Genomic DNA, 23,547 nt, shown 5'->3' with positions numbered 1-23,547 from the left:
AGGAGAATAATTGCAAATAGTTATAAAAACTTTGATAATAAAAACACCCCTTTCAATAGGCTAATAAAATCCATTTTAATTATTTATCTCAAATAAATATTATAGTTGCAATTGAAACTAAACAAACACATTTTAAACTTTGTTATATGCTGGTTGGTGGCATGACGAAGTAACTTCAAACTGATCTTAAATTAATAGAAAATAGATCCGTAACACAACATCAGTTACTGAATTTATTATCAAAAGTGAACATCTAAGATTATCAATAAGAACAATCATCACACACACGCACACACACACACGATTGTGCTTGAGAAATAAGATGGTCTGCTTTCCTTCTGAATATTACGTGAGCCACTTTTCTATGCACTTCTGGTAGACACTGTAGTCTGAATGCCAGTGTGTATGTTGAACACCAGAGACAACACACTTCTCTACGGCACCTTCTGAGTTCAGTGTTTTCAGGCCAAAAGCGTCACTTGCATAATACTAGAGAAAGGGAGAAATGGTTTGCATAAATCAAACAGCACTAGCAAAAAATGAACAATAAACAAATAAAACTAATAACACATCCTTAAAAATGACCAGAGAAAAGCAAGAAAATATTATGATGTCTTTCAATTAGATATATTACTATTTGCTGTTTAGAATAAATGCATTCACCTACATCCTGATACTCCATATCGATCACAGTTTCATCATCGTCATAAAACCCGAACATACTGTGCAGAAAAAAAAAAGAAACAAAGTGCAAAAAGTTGTCAAATGATTTTTTTTATGCACAATCTGAAAGCTAGAGATGGCAAATGTGCTGTAAAAAGGCAACACATAATCCTATAAACCTTCTGAAGTCCAAACGTCACTTTAAATATTTCTCACATTCATTCCAGTCTGCTACACAGCCACAGATTAACCCTTTAGGACCCCCTAAAATAGTCAAGTAGCAAAACTTAAAACCATTGACACAGCCATTTTAACAATCAAATAAGCAGTTTAAAAGTTGCTTTGAATTATTAACCATTTACAGTACAGATTTAGATGTTTTCAGTATGATTTTGTTTAATTCTTAGGCTTTCTTTCTATCTACAGTGCATTAGGAAAACTATTAGGATCATATTCTTAATTTCAGCTTATCCTGTAGGTAAATGATACGTTTTATAAAGATCACAATGTCCAGTGGGACTCCAAATTCATCATGATCCTACAGAACACAAAAGATGATGATCAACTTGGTTTACTTGGGCTTTGATCTGGAGTTAATAAGCGCATGCACATGAAGGCGGGACATCAGTAGCAAACAGCAAATCACGTGCCTTCAAACAAAGACACTAGGATTGACTCCTTCAGGGGGGAGTCAGCTCAATTTACAGCCAACAATTTTTAGAAAAGACTAAAATTAAAAAAAAAATTATTTAGCAAGACGAAAAGCTTTTGTTGTTAAAAATAAATAAATAATTTTTTTGTAGTATGGGTTATAATTTGTTGGTATACAGGGGCTCAAATCTAAGATAATCTAAAGCCTTATTTCTTGATTAAAAATAAAATGCTTAATTGCAGCAGCTATTCATCTGCTTTCATGGTACCTAAAAACCAGGATTGGTACAAACTAAACAGATTTTCCAGCTTCATGGTATTAAGTCTTGAACAGTGTTGGGGGTAACCCGAGTTACATAATAATATAAATTTTCTATGTAACAAACTAACTCAAGTATTGTCACTGCATTTTGTAAAGTAATTTAATTGATTAGCTTTTAAAAATAAATTGCTGAATTAAAATTAGTGCGATGAATCACGCAGTCAATGAGAGAGGGTTCATTATTTTTAACGCATCGGAGAAAAGGAAAAGGGGATATAGTCTCAATGGACAGTGATTTTACTCAAGACAAATCGTACAAAAGTAGCAAGCGCATTGCTCTAAACTTTCAATTATCTGTATATGGGCCATTCTTTAACTACCGGCACTTTTAGCCTTGTGAAGTGGTAAAGAAAACTTGTTCAAAATTAACAAAAATGTCCTCATAAGTTTAAACAATTTGCCTAGTTTTAAGACCTTTAAGGAGGACAAACTTGGATGAGAGAAACATTTTTTTTTTATTGTGAACTGAACAAATGTCAATTCCACCACATCTCAATATACAGCTTTTATTTCAAAATGAAATAATGGCAGTCAATCATTGTCCAAGATCATTTTTGTATCTAGTTTAACCAATCTTTCCACAATATATATAATAATTATACATTTGTCAAGGAAATAAATTACTTGTATGCTGAATTGTACACCTGTCACACTCTAAAAATGTATAATCATTTGGTTAAGAGCTTATTAGAAAATAAATAAACTGAATTTGTATATTAAATAGACTGAGCATGAACTTATACATTGTGAATACACATTTAATGTGCGATGAGAACTTTTTAAATAAACATTTTTTAAATGTGCTAGGTGATTGAAATGACAGTGGTGGAAATGACATTTCAACAGTTTATTGCGAAAAAATGAAAGATGGCTTCACCAATTAGCTTTGAATTGATACTAGCCTTTCATGTATACAAAACACTTATTTACCTTCATTTTGTTTGGTTTTTAAAAACATCTTTGAAGGTACAACATGTTTGGAAATGACATAGAAAAAAATGCATTTCCTAATCAAGCAATATTTATCTTGATTTTTTAAGTTGAAGTGTTAGGGAAGTGTTGAAGTGTTATTGTTGAATGCCCTCCATCTTGAACATGTTCTCAGACGGCACTATTCATTTTCATAGAAACCATCTAAATCTTTTACACAAACTTTTTAAAGCGACATTACAGTGTTGTGGTGGAAATGATACTGATACTGTGCAACAGCTATATTTTGTATAAAAATAATATTGATAATAGTCTCACTTTAATAACTATAAAATATGTAAATTATTTCACTAGTGCTTAAGACACATTAAAAAATACCATATCAATAATATTTTAAAATGTTATTTTCACCCAGAAGTAGGTTGAATAATATGAAAAATATAATAGAAACCTAGTACATTTTTTAAAAGTAGGTTTTATTGTTAGTTTGACAAAGAAAGAGGCATTTGAACAAAATTATATATATTTTTGGATATATGATCAAAGGACAAAAGTGCCCGTAGTTGAAGAATTACCCATATACAGCATGTATAGCTCTGGGGTCAGGAAATTCTCAGATAACATTATCCTATTTTTATTTCTAAATATAAATGAAGGTATAGGTTATACCGTGCTTGTTAATTGCAGAACAACAACAACAAGTTCTAAATAAAATCATGCCTCAGCCAAACCAAAAAAAGTAATGCAAAAGTAACACAAAGCATTACTTACAATAAAAATTAACTAGTTACTCAATATTGTAATGCATTACTTTCCAAAGTAACTTTCCCCAACACTGGTCCTGAAGGGTCCGAATACTTTCTTCATATATAGTAGCTGCAGTGGGATGTCTGAATTAGTACTCCTAAAATAGTAATCGAAATGTGCCTGGATAAACTACTATCATTTGAGATTCTGAGGGGCACAATTTATAGACATTTTATTACATTATTAGGGTTGTGCGATATCAATTCTTAATGATCACATAGTTATTGTTGGTTTAATCATAATAATAATAATAATAATAATAATAATAATAATAAGCAAAATGCTGACATTATTAAAAAAAAAAAAGAGAAAAATAAATACACCATGGCTCTGTTGAATACTTGATTCTGATTAGTCTAGTCTGCATCAAGCCATTCGAGACACTTTCAAGAATTAAAGAACTAGTAAATTACTACAGCTCAGATGAATGTTTGGGTTTAATAGTTTACTTTTATGGAAACTAGCAGTGTAATAAATGGGATACATGTTAATCTAGCTGGTTGTTTTCACAGAATAGCATCCAGAGTGATTTTATTCTGAGAAAACAACCAGCCGGATTTACATTTTATCCCATTTATTATACTGCTAGCTAGATGTGCATTATTCCCTACTGATCACTCAAATTGGCTAGAGGGTGAAACGAAAGCATTTTTGTACTAATGTAGTATGTAACTGGCAAAAAAAGCTGGAATTACATGGCTTGTATGAGCAGAAAAGCATCTTTATGAATTGATCAGAAAAATCTATTTTGTATTTATAAAGTGTTTAATGTGTGAATAATTCTCAGGTAAACTTAAGCTGCTATTTGGGGAGACCTTGACTGCCATGGTGTAATTACGCCATCATCTGGTCCGCCGATCAAAACCAGCTTCTCTATGTGCATAAAGTGGTTTCGCCACTCTGCAAGAAAACAGAAGCAAACACAACAAGTCAAGACTACAGAACTGAAAGTGCGCACACAAACAAGCCAAGCAAAAGCTGTCATCCGAGCAGCACTTAAACACCAGTTACAGAGAGTCAGGTCTTCTTTAATTACCTGTTGAGTTATCATGGTTTACTTCCCCATTCAGCGGGGCCAGAAAGACGCTGTTCTTCAAGTATCTTTCTCTTTGATGAGGATCTGTGTACAAGACAAAGTAACGGATGCATATTGTTGAAATGCAAAGCGAGTAGTGATCAAATTGTTGTACGAAAGTTGCACATCTACTTACCATTCCAGTAGTTGCAGATTGATATCTTTTGTCCAAATGAAGTATAACAAAAATGGTACAATCTTGACTTGATGAATATAGGAAAAAAATGCTTAAAATAACTTGAATCTGTAAAAAATAAAATGGAAAAAGGGATTTATTCAATTGTATAAGGTCTAGTTTCTCAACCTCTTAAGCCCCAAGGTGTTTTTTACATGCATTTTTTTTTATTTCTCTTTGCTATTTGGACTTATTAGAGCCTAATTAGAATAAAACTAAGTATCATCTTTTGATATGATGTACTTTTAGAGAAATATGAGGTCCATATAAGTGAACTCGTGGTCTGAATTTACATAAAACACTTTATCCTGACTGTTTTTAATGCATATACAACATAGACATTTTTTTAACATGTTTTGACTATTAGGAAGTAAAACCTAAAATTTTCCCCCATTTTGGACAATTAAAATAGGGTTTTGGACATTTCATATGCTGCAAAACAGTTGCAGGATGACACTATGTCTGTAACAAAATATAAAACAGTCAAGTATTTTAAACAGCCAGTTAAAAGCCAAAATGTGCCGTCCACATATGTGGACACTCAAGCCCTAGGAGGCTTAAAACAAGACGACATGCAATAGAACAGGTGTGACCAACCCTGTTCCTGAAGATCGACCTCCCTGCAGATTCCAGTTGCAACCCATATCAAATACACCTGCCTGTAATTATCAAGTGCTGTTCAGGTCCTAATTGATTGGTTCTGGTGTGTTTGATCAGGGTTGGAGTTGAACTTTGCAGGTAGGTCAATCTCCAGGAACAGGGTTGAGCACCACTGCAATAAAAGTTCCAAGGTCTCCAGATACAATCTTATTTACATTCATGAGTATCTATGTTCTTACATTCATGAGTATCTGTTGATTCTGCCATACTGAGTTCTGTTAAGGGTTGCATATCAAAGCTCAGGGTTTCCGCAGGGTTCACAAAGTTAAATTTAAGACATTTTAATACCATTATGAATTAAATTTTAGACTTATACAAAGATAAATGCTAAAGGATTTTTTTTTCGAATATCCCTGTTAATAAAGATTTTTTAATTTGCCCCATCAAAAAATGGTTAATTTAAAACATTTAATACAATAACGATTTACTTTTTTTCAATTATAATTTAGTTTATTTATTTATAAAGTGCAAAAAAACAACAGTTCTTGACCATTGTGCTGTACAAACCTAAAAGCAAATGATCAAAAATAGATAGCAACAGATAAAACAACATATTATACATCCAACATGCCACACAGCATCAATGATAAAACAACAAGACCACAGATAGGATCAGTTTTCTCCCAATTTAAAAGCTTTTTCTAGGAGGTGTAGTTTGAAGTTTCCCTCTGAAAAAAGATTCACTGGAAATTATTTTAATGGACATGGGTAACCCGTTCCACATTTTTGGACCTACTACAGAGAAAGCTCAATCTCCTTTTTCCTTCAATTTAGATCTGCGATCGACTAGCATTTCTGGTTTGATGACCTTAAACATCTGCCAGATATTTTAACAGTGAAAAGATTAGAGAGATAAGTCAGAGCCTGGCCATTTAGTACCTTAAAAACATACATAAAAAAATTGAACTCAATTCTAAAGCATATCAGCAACCAATTTAGGGAGCACAGAATAGGAGTAATACATTCAAACTTGTGAGTGCCAGTAAGATGCCTAGTGGCTGCATTTTGGACTTGGTATATTTAGGATTGGCCAATACTCACATAAATTGAGACAGTAGTCCAAGCGTGATGATATAAAAGGCATGGATTAAACTCTTGAATTCCACCAGAGTTAAAAAAAAGGCATTTCACTTTGGCTAATAATCTCAGCTGGAAAAAAACAAGATTTAACTACTGTATTTAGCTGTTTGTCAAATAGAAGTTCCGAATCTAGGATAAAACCAAGATTTCTTACAGATGGTTTAACAATAACTTTTAAATATTTTGTGTTATTAATTTTCAAATATATCCATTTACAAACCCTGTAGCCTCTACCAAGAATAGAAAAAAACATAGCGGTCAATGACTTCAGTAATAATAATAATAATAATAATAATAATAATAATAATAATAATAATAATAATAATAATACTAAGAAGAAGAAGAAGAAGAATAAAGCAACATATTTACAGGAATATTAAGACCTGAATAAAAAAAAAAGATTTAAGACCTACAACACAACATTTCAGTAGATTTAAGACTTTAAGGCCTCAAAATAAAATAAAAAAATTGCTTTGGAGATGAGACATTTTAAGACTTGAAAACCCTGCGGACACCCTCAAAGTTCAAAAATCTCTTAAGGGGAATTCCAGATACTCACTGTAAAACCCAACAGTAGACTTTATCAAATGAAATGTGTAGTAAACTCAACATTTACTGAAAGTTAATTATACTCATTTGAAAAGAGTTTTGAACAGTGTTGAAGGTAATGAGTTATTTAAATACCTCATTACTTCAGCTTAAATGGAGCAAGTTCACAGTGCTCATATAGAGTAATGGTTTGTTGGAATCTGTTTCCTCAAACGATTTGAGTTGTCTTACCTTATTGGGTATTACAGTACTCAGTTGGTTTGTGTTCTCTTCATTTATTGTGTTTTGCTGTGCTCAAATTGCTTCATTTACTCAAATGGATTAAGTTCACAGTACTCATTAGGATCAGTTTTTATACTTAAATGGTTTGTTGCAATCTGTTTCCTCAATGTTTTGAGTTATCTTAACTTTTTGGATTGTACAGTGCATAGAAATAGAAGCACCATGATTAAATTAAAACTAGGGATGCTCCGATCACGATTATTGCAGCCGATATGGACAAAGATGGGAAGTAACGAAGTACAAATGCTTCGTTATTGTACTGGAGTAGATTTTTCTGGTATCAGTACTTTACTCCACTACTTATTTTTCTGACAATTTTTTGCTTTTACTTCTTACATTTTTACACAAATATCGGTACTTTCTTCTCCTTACATTTTTTAAACCACAGTCGTTACTTTCGTTTTCATGTGGGATCTATATTATTTCTTGTCATAGTGCAATATGAACACAGTATTAATGCAGTCAGTCTATTTTTCCTTATTGCGCGCCTGCATGCTGCACTGCGTGGTCTTTTTAAGGCTATCGCACACCGTACATGGGCTAGTTTATGAAGATTACAATGAGAAAGGTTAGGATGACTAAACACAGATGTGACAGAGGGAGACGGCAAATGATTGATGCTGCCCTGTTTACACATGAATAGGAACCCTTTGCTTGTTCGGATCACATGTAGACAAGAGATACACATTCCAGTTCAAAAACAGGCCATTTTTGCTTAAGCCTTTTGTCCACTTCTGATCATACAGCATCGACTTTCTCTGGTCTTTCATTCTAATACTGCAAAAAGACTGTTTTTTTTGTAAAGATTTGTACATTTAGTACTAAAACGATCAAATACTTCATAAAAATATGCATTGCGGTTTATTTCTGATAAGTTCATATTTCCTAATACAGAATTTATTTTCCTTTTTAATTCCTTTTTAATTTGCCTATTGATTTTACATAGGGCTATACTGTTGTGCTCAATTAATTTTTTTAACAAATATTTATCAGCAACAAACTAAGTATACTGGGAAATTTATGAATAAAAATATAATTCCAGCATCTATCTGCAACCCAGTACTAGGAAACAAACCCAGGCACACGCGCACACACTTATACACTACTGTCAGTTTAGTTGAATTATTATTCAACTATACGCATGTCTTTGGAACTGTGGTTGAAACGGGTACTTTACTTTTGTACATTTGAGGCGGTACTTTTTTACTTTTACTTAAGTACAAAAGTGTAGTCAGTACTTCTACTTTTACCACAGTTGTTTTAAACATTAGCAATGTTAGAAAATAGGAATCAATTTATTATTTTTGTCTCTTTTTCTTTGAATCAAACAATTATTTGTATTGGTCATGTAAGGGTCATATATTCACTGAACTTCTACTGTTGTGTGTGAGTGTTGGCTAATACTAATTAACATTTTTGCAGAAGTAGATAAATGCTGGTCCAAAATTAAATTCAGCTCTGCAGAAACTTCCTGTCTGAAGAAAGTTGCTAAAAATGAACACAGAGCACAAAAAGTTTTATGCTTTTATTGTTGTGCAGAGAATTCGCAGAAAAAGAGGACTTATGTCTGGGGTGAGGCCAATAAAGGACTGAACAATGATTGACAAACTACGAATTTCACTAAACTCCACCTGTTAATATCAGCTGCCTATAAAAGTTGGAGTCAGGAAAAGAAAGTTGTTGAGCACCTCCTTAATGTAACTTTTGCATTGCATTGAGGATAACAGAATTCTGTGAATCGAATTATTCATTTGTGTCCAATAAATTGTTACGATTTTTGACATTGAAGAAAAACCTCTCCTGACCTTTTTTCTTGAACACGCATGGAATTGATTGTATACTCCAACATTATCTGTACGTCTACTTAAGTAATAAATGCGTGTACTTTTGCCATAAGGAGTACCGATTCCTTGTCATAGTGATCAGCCGATAGCAAGTACCGATTCTGATGCCACAAGCTTTATATAACTGTCATTGCATGAGCGCATTTTCCCTCCATGTATGAGATCTCGTCTTATCTAAGAGAATAAATTAAGATGTTGCATACATAAAATGGTCAGAATCAGCTTTACAAAAAAAATGACTAAAACTATTAAAATAACATTGCTCACACGTTGCAGCGCTGTGGATGTATAACCCAGCTTGCACACAAACACTTGCAATTGGTTCATGAGATCAGCAAGTACCGATCAAAACGTGGCCGATAACAATCTCCGGTCTATCGAGAAAGCATCCCTAATTAAAACATAACATTTCTCCTCAACCACTTTCCCCAGCTTGAAGAATTTTATATACGAATGTTGCCTTAAGGAAAGGGGCAGTACTTCCACATCGTAAACCTCGTTTACAAAGGCTTAGTGTCTTGAATGAGAAGAAATATTGTGGCATGTACGTCACTGACCTCCATACTGTCCAGCTAGTGGTGAAGACAGGAATATCAGAGAGCGAACATTGTGATGAGGAACGGTAGCAAGAACTCCTCGACATATCAAACCACCTGTGAAAATTATATGAAAGGAGTGAAGTTAAAGTTTGAGGATTGTACGATTATTTCGAATTCGGTTGTATGGAGTCCACATTAAATAAAGTGTACCTAATAAAGTGGCCAGTAAATACACTGTGTAATAGCTATAAATAGTCATCTTTATTTATTCATTTATCAGGAGTCACAGCAGAATGAACCGCCAACTATTCCAGCATATGTTTTATGCAGCGGATGGCCTTCAAGCTGCAACCCAGTACTGGGAAACACCCATACACACTCATACACTACGGCTAATTTAGTTTATCTAATTCACATATACTGCATGTCTTTGGGGGCGACGCAATGGCGCAGTGGGTAGCACGTTCGCCTCACAGCAAGAAGGTCGCTGGGTCGATCCTCGGCTCAGTTGGCGTTTCTGTGTGGAGTTTGCATGTTCTCCCTGCGTTCGCGTAGGTTTCCTCCAGGTGAATTGGGTAGGCTAAATTGTCCGTAGTGTATGTTTCTTGTGTGTATGTGTGTATGTTTCCCAGAGATTGGAATTTCAGAGCTGGAAGGGCACCCGCTGTGTAAAAACTTGCTGGATAAGTTGGCGGTTCATTCCGCTGTGGCGACCCCAGATTAATAAAGGGACTAAGCCAACAAGAAAATGAATGAATGAATAAATGCATGTCTTTGGACCGTGGAAGAAACTGGAGCACCCAGAGGAAACCCACATGAATACGGGGAGAACATGCAATCTCCACACAGAAATGCCAGCTGGCGATGTTTCTTGCTGTGAGGTGACAGTGTAAACCACTGAGCCACCGTGCTGCCAACTTTCAATCAACGGCCTTGGTGAGCATATAAGAGGTCTTTCAAACAGCATTAAAACCTAATACAGACTTCAAACTTTTGCCAGTGAGGTGTACAACAAAGAGCTTACTGTTATGTCATTGCTTATGTGTTATGATTTTCGATGACCTTGTGAAAAGCAGATGAGATGGACGCCATCTACAGCGCTCTCCATGATGGGACTGATGGCTTCTTTAAATCCTTCCACCTGTTGCCACATAGGCTTCACGCTGGCCGTGTAGTCATACAGGGCTATTGTGGTCACGCTGGTACCTGGATGAGACTGAAACACGGTAAAATGAGAAGTCAGGGAGTTTCATTCCAGATGCAAAAGAAGAACTGTGCTAGATATAGCGAACTGTAAGATAGATCTGAAACAACTGAAAAAGGGTTACGCAACTGTTCCTAAAGGTGTCTTTTCTGCATTTTATTGTAAGTTGCTTTGACCCAAAAGTTACTCATTCAAACTTGTTACAGCAATAATCAATAAATGTTTTGGTAAAATGTATTTTGTATTTAGTGATCTACTGATTAAATTGCTCCAAATTTCCAAATTAATATCATTTAGGAGGTCTTTTTTGTTGCATAAACTAAAAAGGGCATCTTTTCTGAATTTTTATATGAATTTAGAACAACACAATTAATACTATGGTTTTAATTTATTAAGAGTGAAGAAATCAATACTTTGTTAAATACCAATGAAAGTCTCTAATTTTTTTCATAGCTATACATACGATATACGTAGATATACATTCATTTTCTTTTCAGCTCGGTCTGTTTGTTACTCTGGGGTCACCACTGCGAAATGAACCACCAACTTATCCAGCATTTAATGCAGCGAATACCCTTCCTGCTGCATCCAGTCACTAGGAAACATCCATAAACTACGGCTAATTTAGCTTATTCAGTTCAATCAAACTCATTATGAAACAATAATTATAATAATCTGTGCAAAACGTAAAAAAAAATACAAAATTTTGAAACAAGAAAAACTGCCGATATACAAGACATACAGTGCTCAGCATACAGTATATAAGTACACCCCTTACAAATCAATTTTTAATTCATACTTTAATAGGAAGCTCGACAATATTATATTTGTGCATAAACTGTACATTAGATTAGTCAGTACTGAAGCCAAATCTGGATCTGGATAGCGGTCCAAAAACTAGTACACCCAAATGTACATGTTAAAGAAAAATATTAAATACAAATTAAAAAAATTAATAAAAAAATTTTTTTAAAAGAGGAAAAAAATAAAAAATAAATAAAAAAAGTAAAGCAAACAAAAAAAATTGTAGGTTGTAATTTGTTTTTGCAATATTTTGCGTGAATTTAATTGTATTATCTTTCCATTTCTAAATATGTTCGGTGACTAAAATATTTTTTTAATACACATGTCTGTTTAATAAATCCATTTTGTATAAATGCACCAAAATACATTGCCTATATTCACTGAGAAATGGATAAAAATATTCATTTTAAAAATGCTGTGTACTCTATTATAAAAGGTAAAGCAATGTAAAGATGTAAAAAGAGAAAGAGAGAGAAAAAAACAACAACTTACAAATCTTCAGAAATTAAAACAACACTATTAGTCTTTATGGTGTTCCAGAGTTAGTATATCTACAGTTAAAGTCAGAATTATTAAACCGCCTGAATTATTAGCTGCCCCGTTTATTTTTTCCCCAATTTCTGTTTAATGGAGAGTAGATTTTTTAGCACATTTTTAAACATTATTTTAATAACTCTATTATAATTTTAAATATTCTAATAACTGATTTATTATATCTTTGCCATGATGACAGTAAATAATATTTGACTAGATATTTTCAAGACACTTCTATACAGCTTGAAGTGACGTTTAAAGGCTTAACTAGGTTAATTAGGTTAACTAGGCAGGTTAGGGTAATTAGGAAAGTTATTGTATAACAATGGTTTGTTCTGTGGACTATCAAAAAAAATAGCTTAAAGGGGCTAATAATTTCAACCTGAAAAGGTTTTATAAAAAAATAAAAATAAAAATAAAATAATTAAAAACTGCTTTTATTTTAGCTGAAATAAAACCATTAAGACGTCCTCCAGAAGATAAAATATTAATAGACAAAGTGAAAATTTCCTCTGCTCTGTTAAGCATCATTTGGGAAATATCTTTAAAAAAAAATAATAATAAAAAAAGATAGGGGGCTAATAATTCTGACTTCAACTTTACATTTGGAAAGAATTACAGTGGAGGTGAGTCCAAGAAGCCAGTCAGAAACCAAAAAGGCCTAACATTTTTCTTCCAGAAACAAAGGATAACTTTCTAAGCTATGATCATGCCATACTGAACAGGTAACTGTACATTTAGGTTGAGTGTCTGCAGAAAATCTGACCAGCAAAGAAGTGCCATCACTGGGTCAGGAAGTAAAACACAATCGTAAACCTTAGCAAAGAACTGAAATATTTCCAACCAAAAACTCAGAATTTGAACATAGGACAAAAAAGATGTGCTTAGTACACTCAGCAGCTTTACACTGGTCACATGTGGGGGGAACCGAGGGATAAAATTTACTACTGTAAGCTTTGTTTTAGTATAGTAAAGTCTGTGTAATAATTTGTACTTATAGCAGTTCACAAAATTGCAGTTTTCACCACATTTTTGACTAAATAAATGCATTTATCCTAAATAAATAAATTTAAAAACACACACCCCACACTTTCCAAAACCTGTCAGTTTCTAAAACACACACACACACACACACACACACACACAAACACACACACACACACAAAGCAATTTCTGGAAAGCACCAAAATATTTTCAGCTTGACATTACATTAGATTAACAGTTGGTCTACTTCATGCAGATGTGCACAAATATAATAGCTAATGTGTGTACACACACACACACACACACACACACACACACACACACACACACACACACACACACACACACACACACACACAAATAAAACTAAAAGTAAACATAATGACAACGGTAAAACAAAATCAACAAAATAAATCCTTACCTCGTTAATAAAATTCGTCAACACCTTAAACTGTGCAGGTCCATCTAATAGCCCGTGAACAATTATCACTGGTCTGTACGCCATGATGACTGAGGGCAGCAGCAGTAGCACAGCCCAGATGAAAACACATGGTCTACAGCCGTCAGTCATCGCGACAACACCCTATAACCTGAAATCAAACATTAATGTATTTAATATGTTGAGTATTAATAACTTTAATTAGCCAAAACTATATTATGAACCCAATAAGACAAGACTGACTAACCAAGCCAGACGCTCAACCTGCAGATTTGGGCTTCAGACGCTTTGATACAGCTGTGTTGCTCGCATGTGATGTTTTGTCACTTGAGGTGATGCTTTTATAGGCCGCTTCCTCTTTTGCCCACTTGATGTGGTAAATCAGAAGAAACGCAAGTGAAACGCAAGCATTTCGCATTATTAAAGAGAATATCTCACTGTTTTTTGTTAGTATTGACTAAGAGTGCGCACAAAGACTTCCAACAACTTTATAGACAAATAGCCCACATCGTTTCAATAAATACAATTTTGTTTGTTTGTTTGTTTTGCAAAATATAGATAATTATGTAATTATATATACCTATGGTTTATTCACGTGCTTTACTATGTTTTAACTTCACTAAGTACATGCGGTATAGATAGCTGTGGGGAAAATATGATGATGAGATTGCAAAAAGAACAGAGTGCTCACGCGTACATTTGGACTTTTATTTTGACAGCAATCGGTTTTTTTTATTATTGAAGCATAACTGACAAGCATAGAGGATTATATTGTAACATATGTAACATTCATACAAATAATGATGCAGAAAATACATTAAACAACAATACTATACTAATACAATACTACATTTTATATATATATATATATATATATATATATATATATATATATATATATATATATATATATATATATGATAGACTGTAGATCATTTTTTTCATTATTAGAGAGGTTTTATATAGGCTCTTGTGGACGTCTAGGAATTATAAAATATTTTTTAAATCTTTACAGAAAAAATTAAACGAGTGAGAGAAATAGACATTACTTTTGCCTCGTGTAGCAATCGTACATAATCGCGTACCTCAAAATATGTATGATTTAAATCTCATGATTTGGTAGAAACATGACTAAAACATAACTTTCAGAACTAAATACCCAAACGAAACATTTCTAAAATATTTGTAAGTATACCTTTATTATTATCTTTATGTAGTATTATCTTTAAATACCCAACTGATAGTTATTTTAATCAAAAATTGAGAAAATCCCATTGTAAAACCCCAAAGGGAAATTTTGAGCGAACGTTCTGATGTCGTCGTTCATGCCTGTTCCGTCTGCGCTGGAAAAAACTAGCATCGCTCACGTGGTCAGATCTTAGACGACTGTGGAGTCTCTGTTACATTTGAAAAATGTATGCATTGGTTTTTATTTCCTGTTCCCCTCAAAGAATATGACAGTTTTTGGTGCAATCAAAGATTGTGTTATACCTTTAGTCAAGTCTGGCCCCAAAGGTTCTTTATTTATTATTTTATTGTATTTAATTATTTTATTTTTGACAACACAAACCATTTTGTTGAAAAAACTCTTCTCAGTTCTGTCAAACACAGACATTCGCTTGGTTATTAATAATTCTCTCTCTCTCGGATCTCTTTACCTGTTTGCATAAGTTTTTGAAATAATATATTGAAATAATATATTTGATGATTGGCAACAGTTTTGGCTTCATCGGGGGGGGGGGGGGGGGGGTATTTTTATCTAATAAAGCTGTCGAGGTCTCTATCAAAATCATTCATAATTGCTACCCGATAAATACAAAACTAGCTAAATTTGATAACAATATTTCCCCTAAATGCTCCTTTTGTACTCAATATGATGAAACACTAAATCATTTATTTTGGGAGTGCACTTACTGTAAAGTGTTTTGGGTTGACTTTTCCAATTTCATTAAACAATTCTCATTTCCAAACTTTTGTATTTCCCAAAAAAATTGTATTCTTTGGTTACTCTTTGAACTTAGATTCTTCTCAGTGGAAATCTATTACTAATTTATTGTTTTGTTTTGTTGTTTTTTTTGCCAACATTTTACATCCATAAATGTAAATTTTCAAAGAAACACCCCTACTTTTTTGTTTTCAGAAAGGACTTTGATTTACATGTAAACTCTTTAAAAGACTGAAAATTAATTGCATGTAAAACTCTTTCTTGGTGTAAATCATTTAAACTTGTTGAATTTGCTGGAATTTTATTTATGTAACCTTTTTATCTTTGTAATGCTTTCTTGCATAATAATTTTTTTTAAAAATAACATCGTTCGCGTAATTTAAGTCACCAAACTGGATTTTACTTTTCACAATAAGTTATTATTCCATGTCCATAGTATTAAACCAGTTAACAGAAAGCAGACAACAGAAATTCATTAAACATTCTCTGCTCCTTTTGTTCAAAGCTGAACTGCGGCTACATTTTTTTCTTTTTACATGAACATTGAAAATTGTTATGGTTTATCGCCCCCTTCCTTATCTGACCTGCTTTCTGGAGGATCTATTGATTTTTAAGATTTCATTCAACTGATTAAATTCTCAGCAATTATTACTCCAGCTTTGCTACTTTATATAGTTTGGAAATTATCCAATTTTTTTTCAAGGCCCTTTGATGAATGCAAATGCTCAAAAGAACATCATTTAGTGAAATAGACTTTCATGTTATAGTCACTTGAATAAATTAAATGCAATCATTTGTAAACAGCATTAAACTTCTAGTTGCTTTATTACCCCCAAACTTTGAATAGTTTATTAAAAGCATGCAGCTATTCGAAACATCTCAACTTTTAAATAAAGAAAATAAGCCAGCACAATGCCTTTCTGCTTGACTTATAATGAGACATTTGGAGTTGTAAATTGGAGTGGAAATGTGAAACGCCACTATAAAATGAAACAGACATTTTGAATTGCAGCATCCACTAAATACAGAAATTAGGACCACAAAACTACAAACACCTTAAGTTTTCATTACACACCTTTAGTATTTTTCACTTTGTTTGGAGCGAGGTCTGGCTGCAGACCTGGTGCAGTTGGCCTGCATGCAGTGCTTTTTAATGCGCTCACCTATCCTTACCCATCACAGTGACATCACAAGCTCCATTGAGTGCATTGTGCCTGACATTGCATCTCTGAGATATGCAGTCTCAGCTTGCATCATTTTGGCTGCATCCAGATACAATTGGCCTACCTTTGTGTTTTGTCCAAACATGCACTTCTGTTAAAATTCTTCCGCCACATTTACATTGTGTTTTGAATGCAAATGCCACTTTATTAAAAGACAAATAAATAGTGTTGACTTGTGATGCATGTTTAAAAACATGTTATGCAACATCAATTGTTCTAGAGCTTGAACCTTAATAAAAATTCAGATTTTGACCTTTTAAAAATGTAGACCAGTACACTTGCTTGTAAATGAATCAGTTGTGCCTGACTGACATGACAACTTTAAACTGATTTGACACAACCAGTAAACCACTCCATTTCACAATCAATTTATTACCAGGTGTAAAGGAATCTTACATTCTGACAAACAATCTGATGGATCAATAAGAGTACAATCATAATCTAAATCAGAACATGATTGCATTTAGGATTGTTCTTTTGCTTGTGAAGGAAAATGTTTTTTGTTTTCCTTCTGTAGATTACGTGAGCCACTTTTCTATGCATTTCTTGTAGATTTTGTAGTCTGTCGGCCAGGCATCATGGTGAACATCAGGGATGATACACTTCACAATGGCTTTTCGTCGGTTCAGTGTTTTTAGGCCAAAGGAATCACTAATATAATACTGGAGAGAGGGGGAAATTGTTAGGATAAAAATCAACAGCACCAGCAAATAGTATAAATTAAACTAATAAATGGATCTTAAACAAGATGAGAATATTGTAGAGGTCTTAATAATAAATGCTGAGAAGAATACAATGCATTCACTTACATCTTGATGTTCCATATCAATCACCTTTTCATTGCGGTTGTAAAACCCAAACATACTGTGAACACACACAGAGAGAGAGAAAAAAATTATTTAAAAACAAACAAATCCAGCAAGACCTTTATAAAAAAAAAAAAAAAAAAAAAAAAAAGATTGACCCTTAAAAACAGTCCTGGCGACCTTTGGCTCACTGCCAGGACAATTAAAACTAATAATAATGAACCATTTAAATCTTTGTTGAAATATTAACCAGAACTGATATTTACAGTATGATTTCTCTTAATAGAAAGATTTAGGGACTTTCAATGATAATTTGGAAAGAGAAGGTCTGGGTTTAAACGTGTGAAAGAGGTTTGGGTAAACTTTGGGTGCTTTTGTAGAGACCTTGATTGCCATGGTTTAATAGTGCCATCATCTGGTCCGCCGAGCAACACCATGGTCTTTATGCGCAGAAAATTTTTGCGCCACGCTGCAAGAGAACAGAGAAACACACACACAAAAATACAAGTCAAGGCAACAGAACTGAAAGTAGATACAAACCCACACAAAAGCAAAAACTGTCATCCGACTTGCACAAACTCCAGCTACAGATAGTCTTAAGACTGGGTCGCCACAAAATTAAAATAGCTAAAACGGCCGCTTCATGTAAGATTGACTTTACTGAAACATAAAAAAAAAACATTTGCAGATATTTAAGAAACATGCCAAGTGAACATACATACAAAAAAAAAAAGAAAAGAAAAGTGTGGTTAGTGTCAGAAAGTCTGTCTTTGTATTGGTCTATAACGAGCCCACTGCCAGTTTATGCACTTATTTTTCTGCACCCCTGGTTGCCCTGTTGCAAAACGCACCACATTTGACTTCAGTTTAAGACTCAAAATGTATACGGCCATGGCCTGAAAACACAGCCTCTGGAGGACAGCAGCAGCCTCCAAAACAAGACATAGATTCAGAGTTATTAAAATCCAGATTAGGTTAAGTAACAAATAACATAAATTACAAATGCAAGCAAGCATGAGCCGAACAGCATACATAATAAAACAGTGTCCTAATAATGCACAAGATTCCAGTAACAAGCTATTTGACAGTCTACACATGATAGAAACATTAAATTCTCCAACAAAATGGTAAGGTTAATAATAAGAGATGGGGGGGGACATTTCGTACCAGAGACGATCATAGTTTGCTGTTTAGCAGTGATAAGTGGAAACCATTTCTAAAAATAGAAATTTCATTTAAAGTTTAGAACAAAAACTGCTTTAACATAGGATGTAGTTACATTGTAGGGTCAATAGTCAGAAACTCTTAGGTTGGTGTTGTCAATTCAGCAATCTGCTTTTGTGTAGCGTTGTCAGAGAAGTGGTTGGGTGAAAAGTGTTATGAATTTGAGCTGCAGTACCTACTTCAGCCACTGGGTGTCAATCTTACACACTGCCCCATTAATACATTTACTCAGGGGTGTCCAAACTCAGTCCTGGAGGGCTGGTGTCCTGCAAATTTTAGCTTCAACTTGCCTCAACAAACCTGCAAGAATGTTTCTAGTAAGCCTAGTAAAAGCTTGATTAGCTAGTCCAGGGGTGTCTGATTGAGGTTGGAACCAATCTTTGCAGGACACCGGCCATCTAGGACAGAGTTTGGGCACCCCTGTATTAACTCAATCGATTTTTAGCGTAAACCAGTTCTTTAATTACCTTGTGTGTGGACGGTTTCTACTTCTCCATTCAGCGGGGCCAGAAAGACGCTGTACTTCAAGTATTTTTCAATTTGATGAGGATCTACAAGACAAAGCAACTGATTCAATGCAATTAAAAAGCAGACTGAGCAATGATCAGGCTGCTACATACCTTTCCAGTAGCTACAGCTTGATATTTGTTGTCCTCGTGTAGTATAACAAGCATTGTACAGTGTTGACTTGACAAACGAAGGGAAAAACTTGCTGATGTAATTTGAATCTGTAAGAGCATGGAGAAAGCACTCATGTATGTGCATGATGTCTCATTTCTTGAATGAGAAGAAATATTGTGGTGTGAACATCACTGACCTCCATACTGGCCAGCTAGTGGTGAAGACAGGAATATCACAGAGTGAACATTGTGATGAGGAAGGGTAGCAAGAACTCCTCGGCATATCAAACCACCTGTGAAAGGAGTTTGGAAGATTTCCATCGCGGTTATATCAAGTCTACTTTAATTAAATAAAATGTACCAAAAAAATATTCTAAAAAAGTTAATCAAAACTGCAATGCAACCATTACGGCCTTCAAAAATATATATATACAAATAAATAAAACAGCCTTCTTGAGTACATGTTGTCATGTTGTAAAATGTCAATAACTATTAAAATTTTTATCTTATTATAATATACAATACATAATCTTATTCCTTTTAAAACTGGAGGCTCTCATGAATAGTGCAGCACTCCTGTACTTCACATGCGGATATTAAAGTTAACCATAAATATGGCTAATTAACTATACATGTGAATTAAATTTTATATTAAGAAGATAAAGGGTTATACTTGAAGTAAATTTTTAACATGCAGCTTATTTACAACCCAAATACAACAAGTATATATAAAAAGAGAACGTTTTGAGTTTCAATGCTTGGGCCCCATACCTTGGAGTGGTTTACGACACTCAAAATCACCAAGTCCACCCCTGTTGGCCATTTTACCTTGTGAGTAGCAGATGAGATGGACGCCGTCTTTAGCTCTATCCATGATGGGTCTGATGGCCTCACGAAATCCATCCACCTGTTCCCACATTGGCTTTGAACTGGCATTGTCGTCATACAGAGATATTGCAGTCACACTGGTACCTGGATGAGACTGAAACAGAAGTTGGAGAGTTTTATTCTAGATGAAAGAGCGATGTAATGTACTGAACAAAGTATTTAAGTTAAGATTTTGATCAAATAAATGCAAATGGACCAAAATATTTCAAGCAAATAAATAAGTAAATAACTCTATAGACCATTTTAGGGATGTAAACAATAGCAATGGTCCTAAAGGGTTTCCTCGATTACATATTTCATTTCCATAGCTTCTGAGAATCCAAAAAGGTCCACATATTAATAAATAATGCCTTGACAGCCGTTTTAACAAAGTAATGGTTGAATTGCATCTTTTTACAGTTACGAAATGGTTTGAAAACGAGCAGGACATGTTCATGTGCCAATAACATGACCACATTGAAATGGTCTATAAACACAATTAAGTCAATTCTGTGTGAGCACCACACAAACGAAATCGTTTTGCACATGCAAGGATGAACAATAAAGGTGAAAAATTGAAGTTAATAATAACAGGGGTGGAAATAAATACGAGATTCTTACCCGTTTAATATATTTCTTTAACATCTCCATTTGTTCAGGTCCACCAAACAGCCCGTGAACAAGAATCACTGGCCTGTACGCCATGATGACTGTGGGCAGCAGCAGCAACACAGCCCAGATGAAAACACATGGTCTACTGCTGTCAGTCATCGCCACAACAGCCTATAACATGAAATCAAACATTTATATGTTTATTGTATATGTTTAACTGATCAAAATATATATAAGGCATCCAAATAGACAAGACTGACCTTATAAGACGCTCCACCTCAGACGCTTTGATACAGTTGTAATTTGTTCCTCAGATGATGTTTTGCCACGAGGTGATGCTTTTATAGGCCGCTTCCTTTATCGTTCTTTTGATGTGACAGAAACGCGAGTGAAACGCAAACATTTCACATTATTTAAGATAATATTTTACTGTTTTTGTTTTTGATTAAGAGTGCCGAGAAAGACGTCCAACAACTTTATAGACTTGAATTCCTTGTTGCTGTTATCAAATGTAACTTTGTCATTCAAACCTATATTTAACATAGGGCTATTTATTATAGTGCATGCGATATAAATATCAATAAAATGTGGTAATTTTCTCGCTTCATGTTGAACTTTTGTTTTGAATCGCAATTGATTAAAATAAATTATAAGAGTTCAGAAATGAGAAAAACAAACACTTGTGGTAAACATACTCGGGCCTCAAACATTTTTATTTATTGTATTACTATTATAATTTTTTGAAAATACACAACGATTTAATTTGATCAAACTGGAGAGGGAAATAAACGAAAAACATCGGTCACGTGACCGATAAATCTAATGAAAAATCTACCAGGTCGATTATGTGTAATTTGCCACGATATGTTATTATTCCATGTCCGAATTATTGGAAATACCAACCCAGTTTACAAAGCAAAACAAAATTAGACCCAGTTACATTTCTACACGATTTTGTGTCCCAGGCTACATTTGGTTGTTTTTGTTTTGTGACTTTTATTTTGACATGAAACTCGCAACCAGCGTTTAACGATTCGAATGTGAAAATATCAAATTGTTACGTCTATGAATTATAAAACCGCGTGCACAATGTGCGTTTAATTTTATTAAAATGTTTCACAATTACAGGTACAAGTCTCCAAAGCACGTCAAAATAAATAAAAACAAAAATGTGTAGTGTTAACCTGCTGTTACCATTTATAATGATAACGTTAGATCAGTGGCTTTCACTCAGAACGTTTCATGTATTTTACTTATATATATTTTAAATATGAAGTTCAAGTTGGTCATCTGCTTTACTGTACAGTGAACACGTTTTCCAATTTAGACTCAAATTAAACAGTACGACTCACTCTTCATTTTATTCTATATATATATATATATATATATATATATATATATATATATATATATATATATATATATATATATATATATATATAGCACTTAATTTAGGTCCACTATGAAAGAATACTAATTAGTTTTCCTATATAGAAATTGCATTTTCATTTTAGAGTTTTTAATTAGTCATTTCTAGTTTTTTATCTCCTTTATAAAACAGACCAGAGGATTTCATGCGTGTAAATATTACACAAAAAAACGGAGACAATCAATACTTAAGGTTTTTTTGCAATTAGAGTAAATAAATTAAAGGCATTTTAAAAAAAAAATCTGTCTCCCTTTTTTTTTTTAACATGAAAATTGTGTTATTCTGATTTGACCTGAATTTGAGGATCTATTGACGTTTTAAATTTTATTTCTTAGATTTCTTTTAACTTTAGTCCTTATACATTACTGGCACTCCAGCTTTGCTACTTCATATATTTTGGAAATTATGCAATTAGTTTGAGACCTTTTAAGTGAAATAGACTTTTACTGTATAACTATGCGTTAAAGTCACTTAAATAAATGTAATGCATTCATGTGTAAGAAGTATTAACTTCTAGGTTTTTTTTACCCACAATCTTTGAATAGCTGTATAAATTGATGAAGCCATTACAAATTTCTGAACTTTTAAATAAAGATGATATGATATAAATAAATCAGTTGTGGTGGACTGACATGCCTTTAAACGGATTTTACACAAACAGAAAACAGCTTCATTTCACAATCAATTTATTATCAGGTGTAAATGAATATTATATAATGACACAATCTGATGGATCAGTAGGAGAACAATCACTAGCGCTTCCTCTTGTGAAGGGAGACGTTTTGTTTCCTTTCTGTAGATTACGTGAGCCACTTTTCAATGCATTTCTTGTAGATTTTGTGGTTTTTAGGCCAGGCATTATGTTTAACACCAGGGACGATACACTTCACAATGGCTTCTCTTCGGTTCAGTGTTTTCAGGCCAAAGGCATCATTCACATAAAACTGGAGAGAGGGTGAAATAGTTAGGATAAAAATCAAACAGGATCAGCAAAATGTGAAGCACGAACAAGCTAAACTTGTAATGCATCCTTCAAAATGACCAGAGTAAAACAAGAGAATATTATGGATGTCTTTAAGCAATATACAGTTTTTCTCTATTGGTTTGGCTCATTTCTTGAAACAGGAATTACATTTTCAAAACAACATGGACAAACCTCCAAACCACTTGGCCATTGTTTACTACAACAGACTTGAGTTTCTCATTCATTTAATCAAATTGCAAATGTCTAAGTACATCTTTGCAAATGATTAAGAACAGGTAGCCGACATTTAGCACA

General features: G+C 33.6%; 3 protein-coding genes across 6 annotated transcripts in view; all 3 read right to left on the bottom strand.

The window, feature by feature from the left end:
* Positions 1-219: 219 nt before the first annotated feature.
* Positions 220-13,885, bottom strand: ppt2a.2 (palmitoyl-protein thioesterase 2a, tandem duplicate 2). 4 transcript variants are annotated; one of them, NM_200166.2, is made up of 9 exons: positions 13,790-13,885; positions 13,525-13,693; positions 10,640-10,793; positions 9,596-9,691; positions 4,585-4,692; positions 4,410-4,493; positions 4,189-4,273; positions 668-722; positions 220-489 (listed from the first exon to the last, which is right to left on the bottom strand). In NM_200166.2, exons 2-9 carry the CDS (start codon positions 13,672-13,674, stop codon positions 346-348), a joined length of 876 nt encoding a protein of 291 aa, NP_956460.2. In that variant the 5' UTR covers positions 13,675-13,693; positions 13,790-13,885; the 3' UTR covers positions 220-345. The 4 variants fall into 4 exon arrangements, with proteins under 4 accessions (NP_956460.2, XP_087138655.1, XP_087138656.1 ...); XM_087282529.1 differs by having other exon boundaries at positions 221-489; positions 664-722; positions 13,790-13,856; XM_087282530.1 differs by having other exon boundaries at positions 221-489; positions 664-722; positions 13,807-13,856.
* Positions 13,886-17,062: 3,177 nt separating this feature from the next.
* Positions 17,063-21,552, bottom strand: ppt2a.1 (palmitoyl-protein thioesterase 2a, tandem duplicate 1). Its single transcript, NM_200684.2, has 9 exons — positions 21,100-21,552; positions 20,849-21,010; positions 20,189-20,342; positions 19,558-19,653; positions 19,361-19,468; positions 19,208-19,291; positions 17,901-17,985; positions 17,520-17,574; positions 17,063-17,372 (listed from the first exon to the last, which is right to left on the bottom strand). The coding sequence occupies exons 2-9, from the start codon at positions 20,996-20,998 to the stop codon at positions 17,229-17,231; spliced, it is 876 nt and encodes a 291-aa protein (NP_956978.2). The 5' UTR covers positions 20,999-21,010; positions 21,100-21,552; the 3' UTR covers positions 17,063-17,228.
* Positions 21,553-22,937: 1,385 nt separating this feature from the next.
* Positions 22,938-23,547, bottom strand: part of LOC137487223 (lysosomal thioesterase PPT2) — a 3,804-nt gene continuing 3,194 nt past the window's right edge. Inside the window, exon 9 of the mRNA XM_087284482.1 lies at positions 22,938-23,212. Within this exon, the coding sequence (XP_087140608.1) occupies positions 23,069-23,212 (144 nt within the window). The 3' untranslated portion in view covers positions 22,938-23,068. The remainder of the gene's footprint in view (positions 23,213-23,547) is intronic.

This window comes from Danio rerio, chromosome 15, assembly GCF_052040795.2.
Source record: "Danio rerio strain M-AB ecotype USA chromosome 15, GRCz13ab, whole genome shotgun sequence".
NCBI classification, from domain to species: domain Eukaryota; kingdom Metazoa; phylum Chordata; class Actinopteri; order Cypriniformes; family Danionidae; genus Danio; species Danio rerio.
Note: the sequence above shows the minus strand (reverse complement) of the source record. Positions and strands in the feature narration are given on the sequence as shown.